This window comes from Phalangium opilio, unplaced genomic scaffold (assembly GCF_054372755.1).
Source record: "Phalangium opilio isolate 3A_F unplaced genomic scaffold, DU_Popi_V2 ptg000113l_1, whole genome shotgun sequence".
Taxonomy (NCBI): domain Eukaryota; kingdom Metazoa; phylum Arthropoda; class Arachnida; order Opiliones; family Phalangiidae; genus Phalangium; species Phalangium opilio.
Window position 1 is genome coordinate 1,875,945 of NW_028324209.1, and position 18,263 is coordinate 1,894,207.

The 18,263-nt window shown below is 37.4% G+C and overlaps 1 protein-coding gene and 1 long non-coding RNA gene across 2 annotated transcripts in view; one reads left to right on the top strand and one right to left on the bottom strand.

The window, feature by feature from the left end:
- Positions 1-383: 383 nt before the first annotated feature.
- The window catches only part of LOC149623254 (uncharacterized), a 76,124-nt gene continuing 58,244 nt past the window's right edge, over positions 384-18,263 (bottom strand). The window contains exon 4 of the long non-coding RNA XR_016374675.1: positions 384-3,656. This is a non-coding gene — a long non-coding RNA (uncharacterized LOC149623254). The remainder of the gene's footprint in view (positions 3,657-18,263) is intronic.
- On the top strand, positions 2,537-10,580 carry LOC149623255 (uncharacterized). Its single transcript, XM_089852296.1, has 2 exons — positions 2,537-3,503; positions 9,446-10,580. Exons 1-2 carry the CDS (start codon positions 2,537-2,539, stop codon positions 9,931-9,933), a joined length of 1,455 nt encoding a protein of 484 aa, XP_089708422.1. The 3' UTR covers positions 9,934-10,580.

Consider the following 18,263-nt stretch of genomic DNA (forward strand, 5'->3'; position numbering starts at 1 on the left):
GCTACAAAAGAGAACTGAATACAACCACCGTCTATCCTCCATGGTTTGAATCAGTATTTGATCAACTTGATTCACCGAAGGCCTGACAACACTGCACTGAATTTTAAGCTGTGAGAGGGGGAAGAGATTTTTCATTGCCACATTTAGGGAAACGCATCTCCTTCTATTATACTTCCATGGTATCACGAAAGATGTTTCTTTCTGTAATTGAAACATCTCTATACATCGGTGGTAAAAAAGGTCAATTTAGCGAATATCAAAGAATTTCCTATGGAAAAGATAGATAGATACATCAGATAAAAATATCTATAGGAATAAATAAAGTTGTTGTATAGAGAACAAGGTACATTGTAAAATATCAGGTGGGCAATAAAAACACAGTCTTGAATGAAGCCCCCAATAAATTATCCTCGGAGTTTATTAAGGTGTATAAGGCACAAAAAATCGCCTCGCCCATGTTTCCCGCCAAGCGCAAAAAAGAAATAAAAATTTACTAGAAAAAAAAAAGCGCCAAACATTCCTAGTAACAAAGTGAATCCTAAATGTCTATGTTTAAATTGATATACTTGGATTGATAAGGCTTCGGTTTAGGTAGAAAACTGGGGTTCAAAACGATATTTTGCCAGTTTTACAAGCAAGACATCTCAGTAGCGTAGCCAAACAATGAGTTTTGGCCTTTTTTCCCGAAAATACTAGTGGCTTCTTTAAAGTGGCAGTGAAATGAAATTTTTTAAGAGTAGTTTTGCCATCTTTTTGCACCAAAATATGGGAGCAATGGCTATCAGAATGAAGTTTATTTAAGGGACAGTAGGTCCTCAAAAATAATCCTTTGTTTTTGGGTTTTATTAAAAAAAATCCGATAACTTTAGTAGATTTTTTTCGTGCCAAAACCTGGTAGCAAAACAATTCCCAGACAATCTGAGTGAAAGGTTTGTATCCCTAAAAATATTTGTGAAAGTTTAAAAGGCAATATAATTCCGTATTTCACTTGTCCTTTACATTGTGATTGTATATTTTGGGTCCCACGCTCCGGGGCACACGTGAAATAGAAAACGGGACACTGTAAGGGGGATGGTCCGAGAGATATCGTTAACGAAGAGCGTAGGAACTAGCTTTTACTGTTCATTAGAAGGGGTCCCCTAATAAATCAAACATCGGGGCGACCTTTTCTCGATCTTTTGACTACAAAAGAAAAAACTCTCCAGCTCCAAGAAGATTTCTCGGCCCGTCCGTCGCCCGGAGGCCCACACATCCATCTATCCATTTGAGACGGTCAATTTCGGTTGAACACTGGGAAGGGCTCCCGCGTATAGTAAAATATTAGGCGTGAAAAATTTTAAACGTTTCCGATGTTTTTCGCCTTTCTCTAGAGAGATTTTTCTGTTCAGAAAAACTTCTCAATGGCTACTGGGAACGTTTAGGCCCGATTTAGCCTTAACTAGAACGTTTTTGAAAGGGAGGGAACCCGTATTTTGTTTCGTTGAAATTTAGGTGTAACCCAAAATGTTAACGCTGGTTCGAAGCGTCCATCCATCCGAAACCTTGTCCAAAATGATTTATTGGATGGTGACCAAAAACTGACCGGTAGGTAAATGTACCCTGCAAGACATTTAAAATAACTCGATTGTCCGTGAAAATCAGGACAATTTGAAATAGTATATTTTTAAATCTTCTTTCCCACGCGAAAGTTTGTAGTATTTGATTCATTGATGAAAATCCACTGCATAGGCTTAAAAATGTTTCGTTAGTTTTAAAAAATTTAGTCCCTCTTCGAAGCTAAGTTTAATATCGTCAAATATTTAAACCTCGCAAAACCTTCAAAATAAGGTCATCTAAAAAAAATGCACTTTATAATTTGGAAACCGTAACTATAATATAAAATGGCGGGAAATTTTGGCGCGTTACGCAAACAGTAGCGACTATCCCATCACGTGCTTGGAAGTAAATACCCCGAGGCCCTAATCCGTCCCTTGGCAAGTTAGTAATAAGGGCTAATTGAAAATTGCGGGAAGGAATTTGAAGAAAACTAGCTCTCTTAGCGAATTGACCCCCTCTCTCGCTTTTGGTTAAACGTTGTAAGAGCGAGCAACGTACCGTGTTAGGAACAGACCCTCCCCCTACATGGTCTTTAATAGAGATCCCAAAATGATCCCTTCAAAAGCACGCCGCTATAGCTTCAAACTGAAACCTAGTATGTCTATCAAGAATAGGCGGAGTCCAGCACGAGCTAACGGTTCCGGAGAAGAGAATTTAACCAATGGAGAAGGACTCTGATCCCACCAGGAAAACTCCTCTCTCCCGCTCTCTCTCTTTTCCACTCCACCCGATCGCGAGGAGAAACTGATGGAAGAGAGCGAAGCAACACATAGCTACCGTACGTTAGCCCTAGTCCGGTGGCTTCTAGAGAGAGAGAAGTTTCCTTGAGATCGAAGAAGAGGGGAAAACGTTTTTCTCTAAAGTTTATTCCGTACGTGTTCTTGGTCCGAGTGAGATACCCTTTGAGTGGTCCCATAGACCGTACGCGCGTGGTCCTAAAATGCAACTTAGTCCGACCGTTGTGGTTGAAAACGGTCCGCATCAACAAAGTCCCAGTAACAATTTAAAGGCTTCGCGTCTTGATAACCAAACAGCGTCGGCGTTTACCATTATGAATAGTTTCGGAGCGGGAAACGCGTTCGTAAAACGTACGAGACCCGAGTCGCCGATTTCACCACCGGTACGAATGGGTCCCGGGTCGAGTCACCCAAATTCACCCTCACCGACACCTTCCTCTAATCGCGATAGCCCGTCACCCGTTGTGGTGACGTCGAAACAACCGATCAACCCGTGTAGAAAAGACTTGTCAAAAACAATTTCGTTTAGCGTGGATTCCTTATTGTCCGATGATAGGAGGTGTTCGGGACATCATTTAGGTGGACAATTGACTTTGAGGAACTCTTTATCTTTTAACCATCATCCTGTAAGGTACACCCCTAACTCGCCTCCAAGGTCATCGCCCGATGATCGGCCTGATTCGAGAGAGGATTCTTCACCGTCACCTTCAACCGCCGGAAGTCGCGGGTCACCAACGCCCCCGAGACCTCACCATCATCACGCTCATCATTTACATCACCATCTTCAGTTCTTACACCATAATCATAACCACCATCATCACGGATTGCTACAAACAGTTGGTTCCAAAAGGTTCACCGTTGATGGTTTATTGGACAATGCCGTTGCAGCGGCAGCCGCCGCGGCGTACGGAGCTCATCACGCGGCAGCCTCGGCAGGCAACAACGGCGGAGACTCACCGCCCGAGTTAAGAGGCGTTTTCGGACCCTTGTCCGTCGGAGTTGCCGTCAAAAGTAACTCCGAGAGCGGGAACGCCGGAAACGGAACTTCTGGATCGACGACGCAGCAAGGAAATGTTGGAGTGCAACAGGCGTCCGGAACGTGGCCCCCTCATCATCCTTTAGGGGCTCTGCCTTGGTTACAAGCATCCAGGTCCCTATCTCCGTCTCCCAGTAAGTCAATCAGATACGTCTTATTTCTTAATCAACGCGTGCATGAATTATTCCAAACTTCATTTCATCACGAAATCGTTGACTAATGAGAGAATGCGTGATAGAATGTTCACTTTCTCGTGGCACTGCACGTGAACAGTTTCATACGAAGATCTGAAAGTTTAAGGGAAACTCGATTATAGAGCAACAAATTCAGGGGCAAATTTCATGTTTTTCTGTTAATTGACAGCCACCTAGAAAGTACTGATCTACATGGTAAACCTGGAAATTCAGGGAAATTGGTTTTGAAAATGTCAAATTTTTCTTCTCAATTACAAAAAAGTGCTAAAGAAAAATTAACCACTTGACAAAACAATAGAATGATAGCGGCGGTATCAATTTATTATTTGCGTGGTCAATTAGTCAGTACCAATTCGCCTTGAGAAATAAAAATAGGAGATACGCTATGGGCTCCCCAATTATTTAAATTACACTATGGTCGACAATAATCACAAGGCACCTCTAACCGATAAAAAAAATAAAAGAGAGATTGGATGGCACGCACGCAACCCAGCAACCAGCTTCCAACGGTTTCTCAATTTCTCATCCAAATAACAGACAACCCCGGGCTAATATTTTCCCACCCAAAACTATACGCGTATAAATATAGCGGACATAACAAAATTATATACAAATCCCTATTAGCCTAACCTTTCCACCCTCGTAAATAGCCCCCTTCAAAATTATATAATGGCGCATCACGCAAACCAATATCGCGGCGAGAATCCAAATAATTCTAACATGAATATCAAACTCGGATAAAAACAATCAAGGACTTGGAGGGTTTATTACTTTGTGAAGTTTATTATGAATTTGGACAGGTCCAAAAACCTCTAGTGCCCATAAGATCTTTCAATTTTGCGGGAGAAATTACTGGGAGGGTTTTGTTACTTTTTACAGTTTATAAATTTTCTCCAAAAACGTGTAGGATCTTTCAATTTGGCGGGAAAAATTTCTGGCGCGAGAAAAAAAAAAATCACGTGTCCTTTTCCTTTTATTAATTTTGGAATTAGGCTTAACAAGTAATTTATACTTAACGATATCAATTAAAAGTACGAAACATAGGTGCAGAGCGCCACACGTTAATTGAAGGTCGCGTTCTTAAACCAATTTCTTAAATTCTATTTGAATTGATCCAAGTTAATTTTGACACGTTTTAAGCTATAGATAAATTTTATTTCTTATTATTTATGTAATTTCTGTTTTGGCTACATTTAATGAAAGGCTTAACGCAATTTTATTAATTAAGTTTGACATAATGAGAGCTATAACTTTAATTTCAAACAAATGAGGCAAAATATCAGTCATTCGTAAAATATGATTACAAGTCTTAACACTATATTAGTTTAATTAATTTTAACATAAAGGGAGTTAATGAATTTTAATTTCGAACAAACGAGACATGACATTAGAACGCGCCTAGATTCACCCATTCGGTAAAATATGATTTTACATGCAGACGGTCTTTGTTGATCATTCAAAATTGAGTCCAATGTTACGGAAACGTCTATTACCGTATTTCAGCTAACAATTGAATAAATTCAATTAATAGCTACAATACTTGATGCATAATAGGAGTGGGAGCAATTTGATAATAGCAGTATTTAAGTCTATTCCACGGAGCGATCGGGTCTCGTTCGTTTAACATATAGTAATATCGTGCTATCAGTAATTATCTAACGAGAACGCTTTGTGTCCGTCCCCCCTTCGCTATATCGTGTTATGGATGGGCAATCATGCTTACAGGACGCAAACCAAAAAATTATACAAAATTGAGAAGACGGCTAACACCTGCCCCGCGGATGCCCCCTCTTATAGTTAATGACATATTACCTAAAGAATGATTGTAGTTAAACGCTTCCGTGGCGCGAGGAATTATGGGGGTGCGGGTGCGATGCATGCCCTATCATGGCCGCCGGCCGGAGCTGTACTAATTTGATCTTCAAGATGGATAAATGACTGTATGTCCATCCACGTGTTTTAAAGTTTAATTATAAATTAAGATTAAACCTTTTAATTATTTTTAGATCAATTTTAATATCGGTTTAAATTAATTCACTGGACAAGGAAGATAGCTTTTCAAATGTATGGGTGAAGTTTTATATTTTCAATTTTATAAATGATGCCGCAGTATTTGGAAATATACTCATGGATATATCAATGAGTTTAAAAATGGGTTTAATATATTAAGGGATAGTCGGGGATCTCCAAATTGTAATGTTAAAAGTCGGGGAATTTTAAAGTTGTAATGCTAAAAGAAGGGGAATTTTAAAATTGCCATAAAAGTTAGGGAATGATACGAAAACTTCACTGGCAATCCTCCTCATATTACCAAAATTAATAATTTCCACTGTAATAATTAGTCCAAGTTAATAATAAACATGGGAAAAACAAAACAAAGTAATAAAGATAAATATTTAATTATAGCTACGTATAAAATTACTAAAGGAATAATAAACTTATTACAATATTATTAGGGAAACATTTAGGCAAGTAAATTATAAATGAATTTTAATTATTTATCATGCAGAAAGACAAAAGATTCTATTTCAAAAAATATTTAGGACACAAAGAGAGGGGGGTTTTGTTGCATGGATAACACGAGAGTTTAGGAGCCCCTGGGGATATGTTTTCTATTATAGCCGACACGCATGGTGAAATTCATGCCTTACGGCTTGGTAATACGCTTTTGGAATCACGCAAACCAACAGCTTTGGAACGGGCACAATTTATACCTAATAATACTTGGAGAAAATTAGTTAAGGAGAATTTTTACTTTAATAATTAAGTGATTTCTTCGCGTAAAAACCAAAAGTGTAAGGGTCACGCAGTCAACTTCGTTTTATCTTGCCCGTTTCTACAAATTTACAATATACTAGCTTCTAAATCTAAACTTAAACTTACGTTGCAGCTGGCCAGTACAACGGGCACTAGGATATCAATTTAAAATTTCACTAAGCCTTGTTTGAATTTTTAATTTCCCGAGCTTTAACAAAAAAAATTCATTCGTAATGTCACTTGCTTTGTTTTTGAAATTTTAAATTCCGCGCTTTAACAATAGAAAGCATGTCACGTGATCATTAAATGCCAAGAGGCAAAAATCTAGTGCTTTGTCAATTCATAAAAATTCGTTAAGCCTTTTTTGAATTTTGAAACTTCGCGCGTGTAACTACCGAAAGTTTTAATATCAGGTGATTATTGAATACAGAGGGCGCACGAGGAATAAATTTAGCTACAAGACCTCCTAAATTAATTTCTCCAAGATGATGATATAAATATATATTTTAACCTTATGCCCAAAAAATTAGCGCCTGTGGGGGAAATTTTTATAGCATGCATGCTGCATGGCATCGCGTTTAGAAACTTTTTCCTTGGGTTAAATAAAAAAAATCCGTCATAATTGAGTGGTATTAGTTATCGCTCCTAATCGGGGACATCACTTTATACCGGAAACGGTCCGCGTTCGTTGCTCACCCCTCGTGGGAAAACCAAAAACCAAATGATGATCGGTGTCACCCATCTCTCCCCCATGCATGTCGCAAGCCTAACGCTCACTAATTATCATTTAATCGTTGTTGGAAATATATTAAACCATTGGCAACGAAAAATTATGACGCGGCGTCACGAAAAACCAATTAATTGACAAACAAAAATTTCCCCGTTTACAGTGTAGAAGAGATCAGACTTAACACTTATTTTTAATAATCTGCACGAGTTTGGGGTTCGCGGTACTGACGACGGAAGAAATACGTACGCTAAATTGTAGATCTATGAAAAGTTAAAAATAAATAAAGGTATCTAAGCCTTAATTTCAATGGTAGTTCACAATTAATACCTAATTAGTAATTAAAGATAATATAATTTTAATTAACAATAAAGGGTCTGACTTGAAAGATCTCAGATCAGATTCAAATTAATATGGTATACACACACGTTTCAGGCTTAGTTTGCTTATTGATAATTTAAATAACATTATCTGTAATTCCTAATTTAAATGATAACTGATAACTACAGTTGAAAGAGGTCTTTAATTCCAATTGTACACTTTAAATCGTTGTTTCATAGGTCTATATTCATAGTGAAAACAAAAATTATTGTTGGTTTCGATCTCTTCAACGCTGGCAACCGTGTATAAATTATAATTCTAAAATAGGTCTATGGTGAGCAGATGCGTTTTTAATTTCCTTTTAAATTACTTTTTCTGTTTTATTTCACGTAATTTCATGGTTATGGCTTTAGTTTAATTAGAAATAAGAGTGGCAAGAAACGTTTTATACATTTAAATTAATTGAGAGGGTAATTACTAGCTCTCAGACTTAACGTATTTTAAGGACTTTTAAATATTAAGAACATAGCAGAGTAACTAACCCCTCGGAAGTTAAAGAGATAATTTCCACGGAACTAGTCAAAAATCAAACAACATAATCAATGATAATAGAGAAATGGCTATCTTTTAGAGAGCCTATAATCGAGAATTCGTGGATATTGTATTAAAAGGTCTAAACGTTATCTGACCAATTTGTAAAGGACTACACAGCGCGCGCGTCACGGAATTTTCCGGACGGTAGCACTTCAAAGAAATTTCTTCATATAATTTAGATCTATAACCAATTTTAGAGCCCCACCACACCGCTCATTTTAGCAATTGCTCGCTACTAAAGGAAAGAAAAATTTGGCAAAGGAATTTCTCCCCTCCATTGTTCTTGAAAGCATTTTGTTTCACGTAACGGATGGGCCCGTTCACACTCCCGAATCGCTAGTTAATTCATTAATTGAATCACAACTTAAACCCTAATTATATTTCAGGTTAGGCTAAGTTGTTGATTAGCTGGTGGTCTAATAAACATAATTCCAGTAGAAACACTAAACATTCCATACTTTCAACTAAAAAATTAGGCTTAACAAAATGACGAGTTTGACATCTTTTTAGGCTTAATGAACTTTAGGGTTCGATAAATTTAATAATTAGGCTTAACAACATTTAGATTAAGCTAAATTGAAGAATTATACTTAACGAAATGATGAGTTAACATAAAAGTTGACCCTAAATTACTTTTCACAGTTTAAATTATGATAGGGACGTTTTGATGAGGTGTTTTGAAAAGTTAGGCTTAGCGAATTTGAATCAAGATAGATAAACTTAGGCGAATGAGACACCTTCTCTTACATATAATGTATTTCATTTTGTCCAAATTGTTCGAAACTAAAAGAACCGGTGGTGTTTTAAGCATTGGCGCGTGAGACGATCGTCGGCGAGAGGAGGATTAAGTGATGGAGAGTTAGAATTTCCTCTCAAATTATTTTAGCCCGAGGCTACCTTCTCTTTAATGCGCTAATGGGACGAGTAGCTTCAAAAAGGGGGTCTCTGCATATATAGCGGGGGTTAAAACTTGGTTTTTTTTACTATAGGTGGTATTCTCTTTACTTTAAACTTATAACGGAAAGAACCCTACAACTCCTCCCTGCACTTAATGTCTTCATATACATTTTACCATCGGCTTTCTCTGTTTCTAAAAAAAAAAAAAAACAACACGGTTGGATATAGGGAGCTAACAGTTCTGACCCTGAAACGTCACACCCTTCTATCTCTTACTGGAGTTTCATCCCCCTAACGGTTGGAAACAGTATTCTACGCGCAAAAATGCCAACCAGAGGGGGGCTGCGTGACGTCAGACTATCTATTCCCTCTAGCCAGTTGTTAGCTCCCAATTAAGGGAGGCTACTGGGTTGCTAGAAAGTCAGGGTTTTCAAAATGGCTGTGAAATGACACGGTACCTATTGGTCATGGAAAACCTAGAAAAGTTATAGGGAATGAAACAGACTAGAAGCTCTTGGGTGGTAACAAAGGGAAAATTTTAACGTAAACCTAATCTAACCAATATTTTACCTTGATTTCGTTACAGAAATGGGCGACGGTCCTAAGTTACCACCGGTAAAATGTCAACTACGAAAACACAAGAGCAACCGGAAACCGCGTACACCATTTACAACGCAACAATTACTAGCATTGGAACGTAAATTCCGGACCAAACAATACTTATCCATCGCGGAACGCGCCGAGTTCTCGAGTTCGTTAAATTTAACAGAAACTCAAGTGAAAATATGGTTTCAAAACAGACGAGCCAAAGAAAAACGTTTAAAAGAAGCCGAATTGGAGAAATTACGCATGGCAGCGCGTCCATTGTTACCTTCCTTCGGATTTGGACTCCACGCTGGACACCACTTTTTAGCCGCGGCTGGACTACCACCTCCCGCTCATTTAGGGTCAGCCGGCTCAGGGGCTAGGAGTCTAATGGGATCCCTAATCGCGCCCTATCCAGTTTATAGCGTGGCTTCTTCCGGTCAAGTTTCATGTACCACAACCTCGCCTATAACTACGTGCCCGCGATGATTAAACGAATTAATCACGATTAAAACTAATTAACTTTAATTAAAAGAATTGAGTTCCTCAAAACAATTTGAACTAAAAATAAACTATATGATCGACTATAGCCTACGTCATAAAGCCTATAAAATAATTAAAAATTGGACTGGACAATAACGCTTCGCTAATTCAGGCCAGTGGCAGTTTTTTTGTTTTTAAATTCTAATTTAAAAAATATATTTCCAACATGGATACCGGTACTATGTAAATTAAAATAAAAACATTAATATTAATGTCAATTTTAAATATAAATCTATAGGTATTTAGTCTTCCACATGAAAACTTACCATACAGCGCGAGCTAATATAATATAAATTTTAACTAAATCCCAATGATTTTAATTAATTTACTAAATTTTTTTTCTAAATTTTCTACCGGTGCTTTTAAAAATCCGAGTAAGCTCCAAAAAAACATTTGTGAGGAAAATAAATTATGCCAAAGAATGTTTTAATAACTTAATTTGTAAATTAATTTTTAATTTTGATGATTTACACACCCCTTAATTTTATTCCTAGTTATGTTATGTATAAAAAAATCCACTAAACTCCCCCTGTACATGACTTGTATATATTTAAAATTAATAATTAAATTTATTTGAATATTCAAATATTAAATTTTTTTGTTTATAAATTTAAGTGAAGCATATATTTTTAAATTGGTCATCTTCCCTTTTGGGTTTTTCTTTGGGGGGGGGCAGCAATTCATAAGTAATAAATAATAACAAAAGTATGATCCTAAGTTCATAAGATTCTCGCAAAGCGACGCCTTGTGAGGCGCTGTCAAAGGCTTAGTACAGACTAAATAGGAAGATGGACTGCAAAAACCGCGTAGTGTAGTCAATTCTCGCTTGTCGTTATCGAACTAGCTCTCAGGAAGTCTCTAGCATTACGAAGTATCGGTAGCGTCATACCAGAAGTGAGATGAGAGTCATGAGACTAGAAGTGAAGGGCTCTAGCATTGATAGTAGATCCTGGCACTAGTGAACAAATTTGAGGATTTTATGCCGCTTCCCACGCGCCTACACTACAGAGAAAAAATTTGGTCGAGTTCCAAAAACATTTCCTACCCCCTTCCCCTCAACCTAAAGCGGCGGAACACGGGCGCGGCTCCTTGAATCTAGTTCGGCCGTCTACCGCCACGAGCGTCTCACGTTTTGGAGGGAAAATTCAGAAACCGCTACTAGAGGGCCAACCGTTCTTGTGTTATCAAGAATATTCACTTTCGCCGAGTGAAGAATTTGGTTAGCTCAGAACTTCTAGTCTCATCTCACTTCTGGTCATACTTATGGAACATAACGTACTTTATTTAGTGTTATACCTCTTTCTGTTATGTTACTTATATATTGCCGAAATTTGGGATAAGTTTAACAAGCCCTATATCAATCTATTGATAGCCTGTCAAAGCAAAAAAGGTCCGTGGCCCCAATAGTAGTTCTAAATTGACCTCTGGACCCCCTAGGGTATTTTTAGGGCAAAAAGACGAAAATACGTATAGAGTAGGTTGTAAAAACTATAAAATCAGCTACACGATTTTAAGTTTTAGGGGCAGATATGCGCAGCCAGCTTACAAAGGGCCCTTGCGCTGTCATGACCCACCCAAAAAGGGTCCTGGCTGGGTCCTTCTATACACTGTAGCTTTTAAAATTGAGACACCAAAAGCTTTCGACAACATCGTAATATTGTACAACAACGAATTCGTTCAATTTTGACAAGAATATTGAGCATTACAATAGAAGAAAGCGGTTTATCATGTTCAACAGTTTGAAGGCAGTTTCTAAGAGCCTTTTGTTGTTTCAAAACTTTGTAATAGGTTAAACAATCGCTAGTATATTTTGCACTTAAGCCTAAACTGAAGTACAAGTTAAGCCTAGTTTGAAAAAAAATTGAAAAGTGCTCGGGATTTTTTTTTTTCGCGCCAAGTTCTTTCTTCTTTAGCGGTATAGTCGTTATAAAAATAATATTCATGGATCAACTGATGACATTCTTAGTTGAATATCGAATCTACATCGATCGGCATTTTACCTTTTAACATTTCTCGATCAATAAAAGGCATTGTTACGTACGTAAAAAAGTCACAAAACTTTACTCTCCCCAAGTGCCTTTGGTCTATTTTAGATCTAAAAGTTAAAAAAGCAGTACACAAAAGAATACGAACCAAGGCTTAGATAGAGTACTAGGCTGAACCGAAATCTTTGAAAACGGATTCCTATCTTAATTGGATAACTCTGAACCGACTGAACTACTTTGAAACGCTTTCTTCGCAGTTCGGGGAGGGTTGGACTTTTATTGCGCTTTTTAGGTAATAGCCGCGCGTAAAAAAGTTGCAAAAGATTGCCGAGTTGAAAAGAGAACTCGAGTTTAAATGAACAATAACGAATTGGAAACGTTTCTTTAGGGTGTGGAAGCATGGGGATATCTGATCTAAGCCTATTTTGTCGGGGTCCATTATATGGTGAACAGATAAACCAAAGGAAGTTGCGTGAATAAAAGCGCGGTTGCTTTTTAAAAGGATGTTTGAAATTATACAGTTTTAACACTTATCCCTAATGAACAGCACCAGGTATCGAATTGGTTAGAATTTAAGCAGAAGCAAATAGGAATTAATTGAAAAATGTGAGGTATACTGACCCTTGTCCTAACGCTATCTATAAGTAAATGTAATTCGAATTTCCCCTAGCCCTAGTATACTTAATAGCTCACGCATGAACCTCAGCTCGCTTTAACCATAAAATTGGTTCCATTGTATCTACACGACTCGATGCAAAATACGGCACCATTTTAGAGCCATAAATAATATTACCACTTTAAACCAAAAACTTTTAGAGCAATTTTTCCCAAAACCCCCAAAAAGAAAAATTGAAATAGGTTATAAACCACGTGTCAAAAATTCCATCGCATTGAAATATTGGTGCTAAAAGGAATAGACTCTAATAGCTACAATAAAATAACCCCCTAAAATTTAGACTGAACGCGTGCGGACAGAGCTATTTCAATTTATAGATACATATATGCAGAAGTGAGATGAGACTAGAAGTGAAGGGCTCTAGCATTGGTAGTAGATTCTGGCACTAGTGAACAAATTTGAGGATTTTATGCCGCTTCCATCGCGCCTACACTACAGAGAAAAAAATTGGTCGAGTTCCAAAAACATTTCCCACCCCCTTCCCCTCAAACTAAAGCCGCGGAACACGGACGCGGGTGCTTGAATCTAGTTCGGCCGTCTACCGCCACGAGCGTCTCACGTTTTGGGGGGAAAATTCAGAAACCGCTTCTAGAGGGCCAACCGTTCTTGTGTTATCAAGAATATTCACTTTCGCCGAGTGAAGAATTTGGTTAGCTCAGTACTTCTAGTCTCATCTCACTTCTGATACCAGTACACTTCTTTTAAACTTGAACAACAAGGAAAGAAATAATAAAGTTTTGACTTTAGGGGCCATGCAGGCAACTAGTTGAGATTGAAAGCGGATAAAATGTTTTATATACGAGGCGTTTCGGGGTATAAAACACCCGGGCAACAAAACAGGGCAGGGCAGAGCAAGGGTATCCCTATAGGGTCTCCGGGAGTTCAACTTAGGGACGGGTACACCCTTGGCGATTGAGACAAGATTTCTTTTTCCTTGGTTTTTTTTTTTGGGAAGAAAAAGGTATTTTTGGTAGAAGAAATAGAGCGAAAGAGCGCCCCCTGGAGACATGATCCTGAGTTGTTTTTAAGTGGTTCTGTTACCGCTGTCTCCCCCTAGAAAAGCTCGCTACGGAGTTCTATGCCTTTTTAAAGTTGGGAACCGTATATTTTCTTCACCAAAATTGACATGTGACGTCTTTATTCTAGCATGAACCATTTCTTAGCGGGTGCTAAAGTTTAAATCGTAGGTTTTTATTTAAAGGGTAGATGAAATACTCGACTGATTTTATCAACAGCTCGGTACTATTCAAACTGGGGTTAGTAGGGAATAAGCCTCGGTGTAAAAAAAGGGGGTAGGCAAACCTCAGTATCGAGACGTACAAGGGAGTTGACACATAACTATCTCTGCGCACTCTCTGGACCCAAAACTCCCAGAGCGCAGGCGCCGAAAAGCGAGATGGGAGTCAGAGTTTTACCCCCGTGTCTTTCCCTCTTTGTTTCATCGAAGAGGCTTATTGCCAATACGGGCATAGCTCCGCCCCTTGTCTTTTTGGCGGCCATTTTTCAGCCCCCATCTTGGTACCTTTTCTAGCACGAGTGGAAGGTTGAGTGACGTAGTACTGTTAAGTCAGTGTTTGGGCACTGGTTTGGGTAAGTTGCCATTTTAAATTGATGACCACTTCTTTAACAATCATCTATAGAAATTATAAAGTCAACGTTCTTATTCATTTCATTACGCCTTTAAAAAGGGGGCAGGCCCGATTTTCGGGGCTTTTAGAAATTACCTTGTTTTATTTGAAAGACTAACTTGTAAAAGAAAAAAAAAATAAAATACTTAACTTTAAATTCTTTTTATAAAAAGAAAAAGTATGTTTTAAGTAATAAATAAAAAACTGTGGAAAATTTGTATCGCTAGCCAATTTGTACAAATCCAAGTTTTTAAGGGTCTTTTTTTTTCCTTTTAAAACTTGTCAGGAAATGTAAAGAATTTCGGTTTTGTGTAGACCGGTTTCAAATTTCAAAATTCCTATACACCGTTTTTAAACATTTAACAAATTAAGTTATTTGGTAAATACTTTTAAAAGTATCCTTTCCTAAATAATTTAATATGTAAATTAACTGTTGTTCTCCGAAGGCTTAATCACGTGATAATTAGTAGTACTTCAATTTTTAAAGCGCGCAATTTCAAAATGATAGGAAAAGGCTTAACGAATATAAATGCATTCACAAAGCAGGTGACATTGCAAATAGTTAAGGCGCGCAATTTCAAATTTCAAACAAGGCTTAACAAATTTTTTAATTTATCTGGCTTTTCTATTAGTTTGAAACATTAAACTGAAGCGCTAGGGCTAACCTCTGACGTAAATATGACGCAAAGGGTAAATGAAATATTTCCCGCGCACATCACAATCTATTTTTATGGTGAACCGGGATTTAAAATTATTTCGAAAATTTGTTTCTTGATGAAATGTTAACCGATTTTAACAAAACTTGTATTATTTTAAAAGACAAAAAAATACCCCACCTCTTTTAAAATGGGTTTAAAAATCCATTTTAAATTAGTCTTGCACTTTAAAATGCTTAATTTCCCACCTTAATTAGACGAAAAGGAGAAAGTCTTTGATTGATCACGCGACAAATAATGACCCTCTCAAACATTAAATTAATTCCGAAATTGGTTAAATTCTTAAAGTTATAAAACTTCACCTTCACTTTAAACTAATCAGAAATCGATTTATCTACCTAACGAATTATCTCCCCACTCGCCAAGTCAAAAGGGGAAGGGGGAAGGCAGATCTTAAAAAAAATTAAAATTGATTATTGAAAGTAAAAAAAAAAAATAAAATAAAACTAGATTTGAAATTTCGTCTTGGATATCATAGGCGGTATAAGAAAATTTTCCAAGAAGAAAAAAAAAATAAAAAATTCAAAGCTAACATATTTTTATCTCTCATTTCAATCAGTAAAAAGGTTTCGACTCTAGCTAGGTTTCTTTTCTGATGTGTATGTATTTTTTTCTTCCGTTACTCCCTAGTTTAAGGGGTCAAATTTAGTCCCTTTGAAAATGACCTTCTATCATTTCGTTTCGGTAAATGGATAGGACTTAAAAAGAATTTTTATTTTGTGATTAGGTTTATAATTTTTTTTATATAATAGCTTATAGAGGGCACGTGCCAATATGCGCCCGTAATACAATGGACGTATAAATCATCTTTTTACAGCCATATATCTTTAGATGCCCCGTATACTTGTAAAACTGTATCAAGAAGTGATATCTAGTTTATTAGGGAGAAGGTATAAATTCGCCACATTTCCAGCTTTATCTCCAGTCAAAACGTAGGTTCGGAGTTAATCCCCGCCGCCTCTAAATTACAACCAGCATCTCATTGGTTCTTGAAAACTCACGTCAGCGCGACGCGAATGACGAAAATTACGTATTTTCCGACTGAGGAGAGTGTAGCGAAATAGCCCGGCCTCCTTTTACGTCCCCCCTTGTATTTTGAAAGGGGGACTGGGACTATGGCGCGCGAATACTTAGGCATCTTATACCTTCTCCCTAATAAACTAGATATCACTTGTTGACCGTATAAAACCAAAGAGAATAAACCAAGAGGAGCAGAAACTTTGGAAATAGGGATCGACTCCGATTTTCGAGAAACTAGTTCCGGTTGTTCACGTGACCGTGTTGTCTGCTTAAAATTTACTTTTTGTACGTTAATGGTCATCCCAGAGATCAGCCCTTTGCCACCACAAAAACTAAGCAGCCGACATAATTGAACCAATAAAAGGTGTCGCTGTTTAGCCAAAAAACAAAACCGTGGCCGGCTTTTCAGAAGCCTTGTGAAAGGCTGACTTTCTGCTCCTCTATAGGTATTATTCTCTTTGATAAAACCGAATGGTTTAACATTTGTATATAACTTTGTAAAATATTCTAAGACTAACGAGGACCAGAAAAGAGTATATAGTCAGTTTCGGGAAATATATTAACTTTATTTAATCCCCCGCGCCTCTGTGCGCGTTTTTTCTATCTCTAATAAGGTTTAAGATCCATGATTATGGTCCCAAATAGCTTAACCACACTGTGTAAATGCCGTTGATTGTCAATGAAAACTCGGATATTGCTCTGTTTAGTCTTTAGAAACCCCTAACTACGAAGTTGTTTACAAAAACCAAAATGTATTTTTAGCGAAATTCGAAACAGTTAACAAAAATAACCGCCTTTAATTCTTCGAAAATAGCCCAATTGATGATTCGAGGCATCACCAGCACGTGTTTAAATAATTTATTCAATTATCACCACGTGGTTTTAATAAATACTCGATCGACCTCAAAATAGCTTCTTAACCCTTTTAAATTTGAATAAAATTGTAATAAAAGAAATATGACGTCAAGAAATTTCGTTATTTCGCAAAATAACAAAATTAGCAATTCAAGATTGTTATTTTATGGATCGAAAAAAAAAAGAAAGATAAAAATTTTAGTGAAACGAATATAAGATAAATAGTTTGAAAACTTAACAAACTGTTCGCTCCGCTATCTTTGGTTCAGATCTAGTATATAAGATTGAAAATTCCGAATTCGCCCTAATCGGTCTTACACGTTCAAGAAAAATATGACGGGACATAAGTTGCGTCATAAATAAAGTAATACCAATAAGTATGACGCTTTTCATTGTTGTAACGCTACTTTTACTGAATAAGGTTTGTTCCTATGATAAGCGTTTTCCATGAAAACAGTGTTGCCAGGCCGTTGGTGAGCAAGCTAGTTTTGATTGGCAATAAAATTATCGAATACGTTGGGTTGTTGGAAGAAATGTTTTTCGCGAAGAAAAACGCACTTCATTTAGTGTCATACTTTTTGTTGTTACTGTTACTTATGGTTGTATTTGATACGATAGAGCTCTTTGGCGCAGTGATATCTAACCCCCAGCTAAGCCTAGTCGCGTGTTTCAAGAGGGTAAAACCAAAACATAGGGGCGGGGGGTGGGGGTTTAGGGTTTTGAATTTTTAAAAGAAATACACTGTCATCAATTTCTCGACCTATCTTTCTTTTCTTGTTCGTTTTCGACTCTTTTCGATTATTAATCGTCTATGATTTGACCGTGCCCGGAAGTCACGTGACTTAAAATCCATCCCCCACAATGCCCCGCGGGAAAATTTTCAAAACAGTTCATCATTCCTTGAAGGAACTTTAGCCAGGCCATGAGATTTCTCGGAGACACGTCGAAATTGTACAAATCAAACGTCCTCAGTGCCTTCATTATCTCTATTTGCATTTACCGTTCGTGTTTTGGGAAGGGAAGGAGTTAAGAATGGCAAACACGTGGAAAATTGCTCATCGTTTCTCTAGAAAGAATTTATCGCTTGATATTATAATATTTCGCCAAATTCCACGGTGTTTTTAAACGGTACGAATACCTTAGATTGTTAGTAATGCTAAAGCGCGATATTAGAGAGGGTGGATTTTATTTCGTTGGCACAAATATTACCCCTGACTCTCTTATAAGTTTGGTATGCGTCAGTCGCAGCGGGTACCCTATCCCTTGTTCAGTATTCCCCCCCCCCCAAAAAACGGCGGGAGATTGCCTCGTGAGGGCGCAGCACGTGCTAAAATAAAATGGCGCCCTGGCTTAAGATATTCCAGAAATTTCAACAACAGATTTTTTTTTCTTTTTG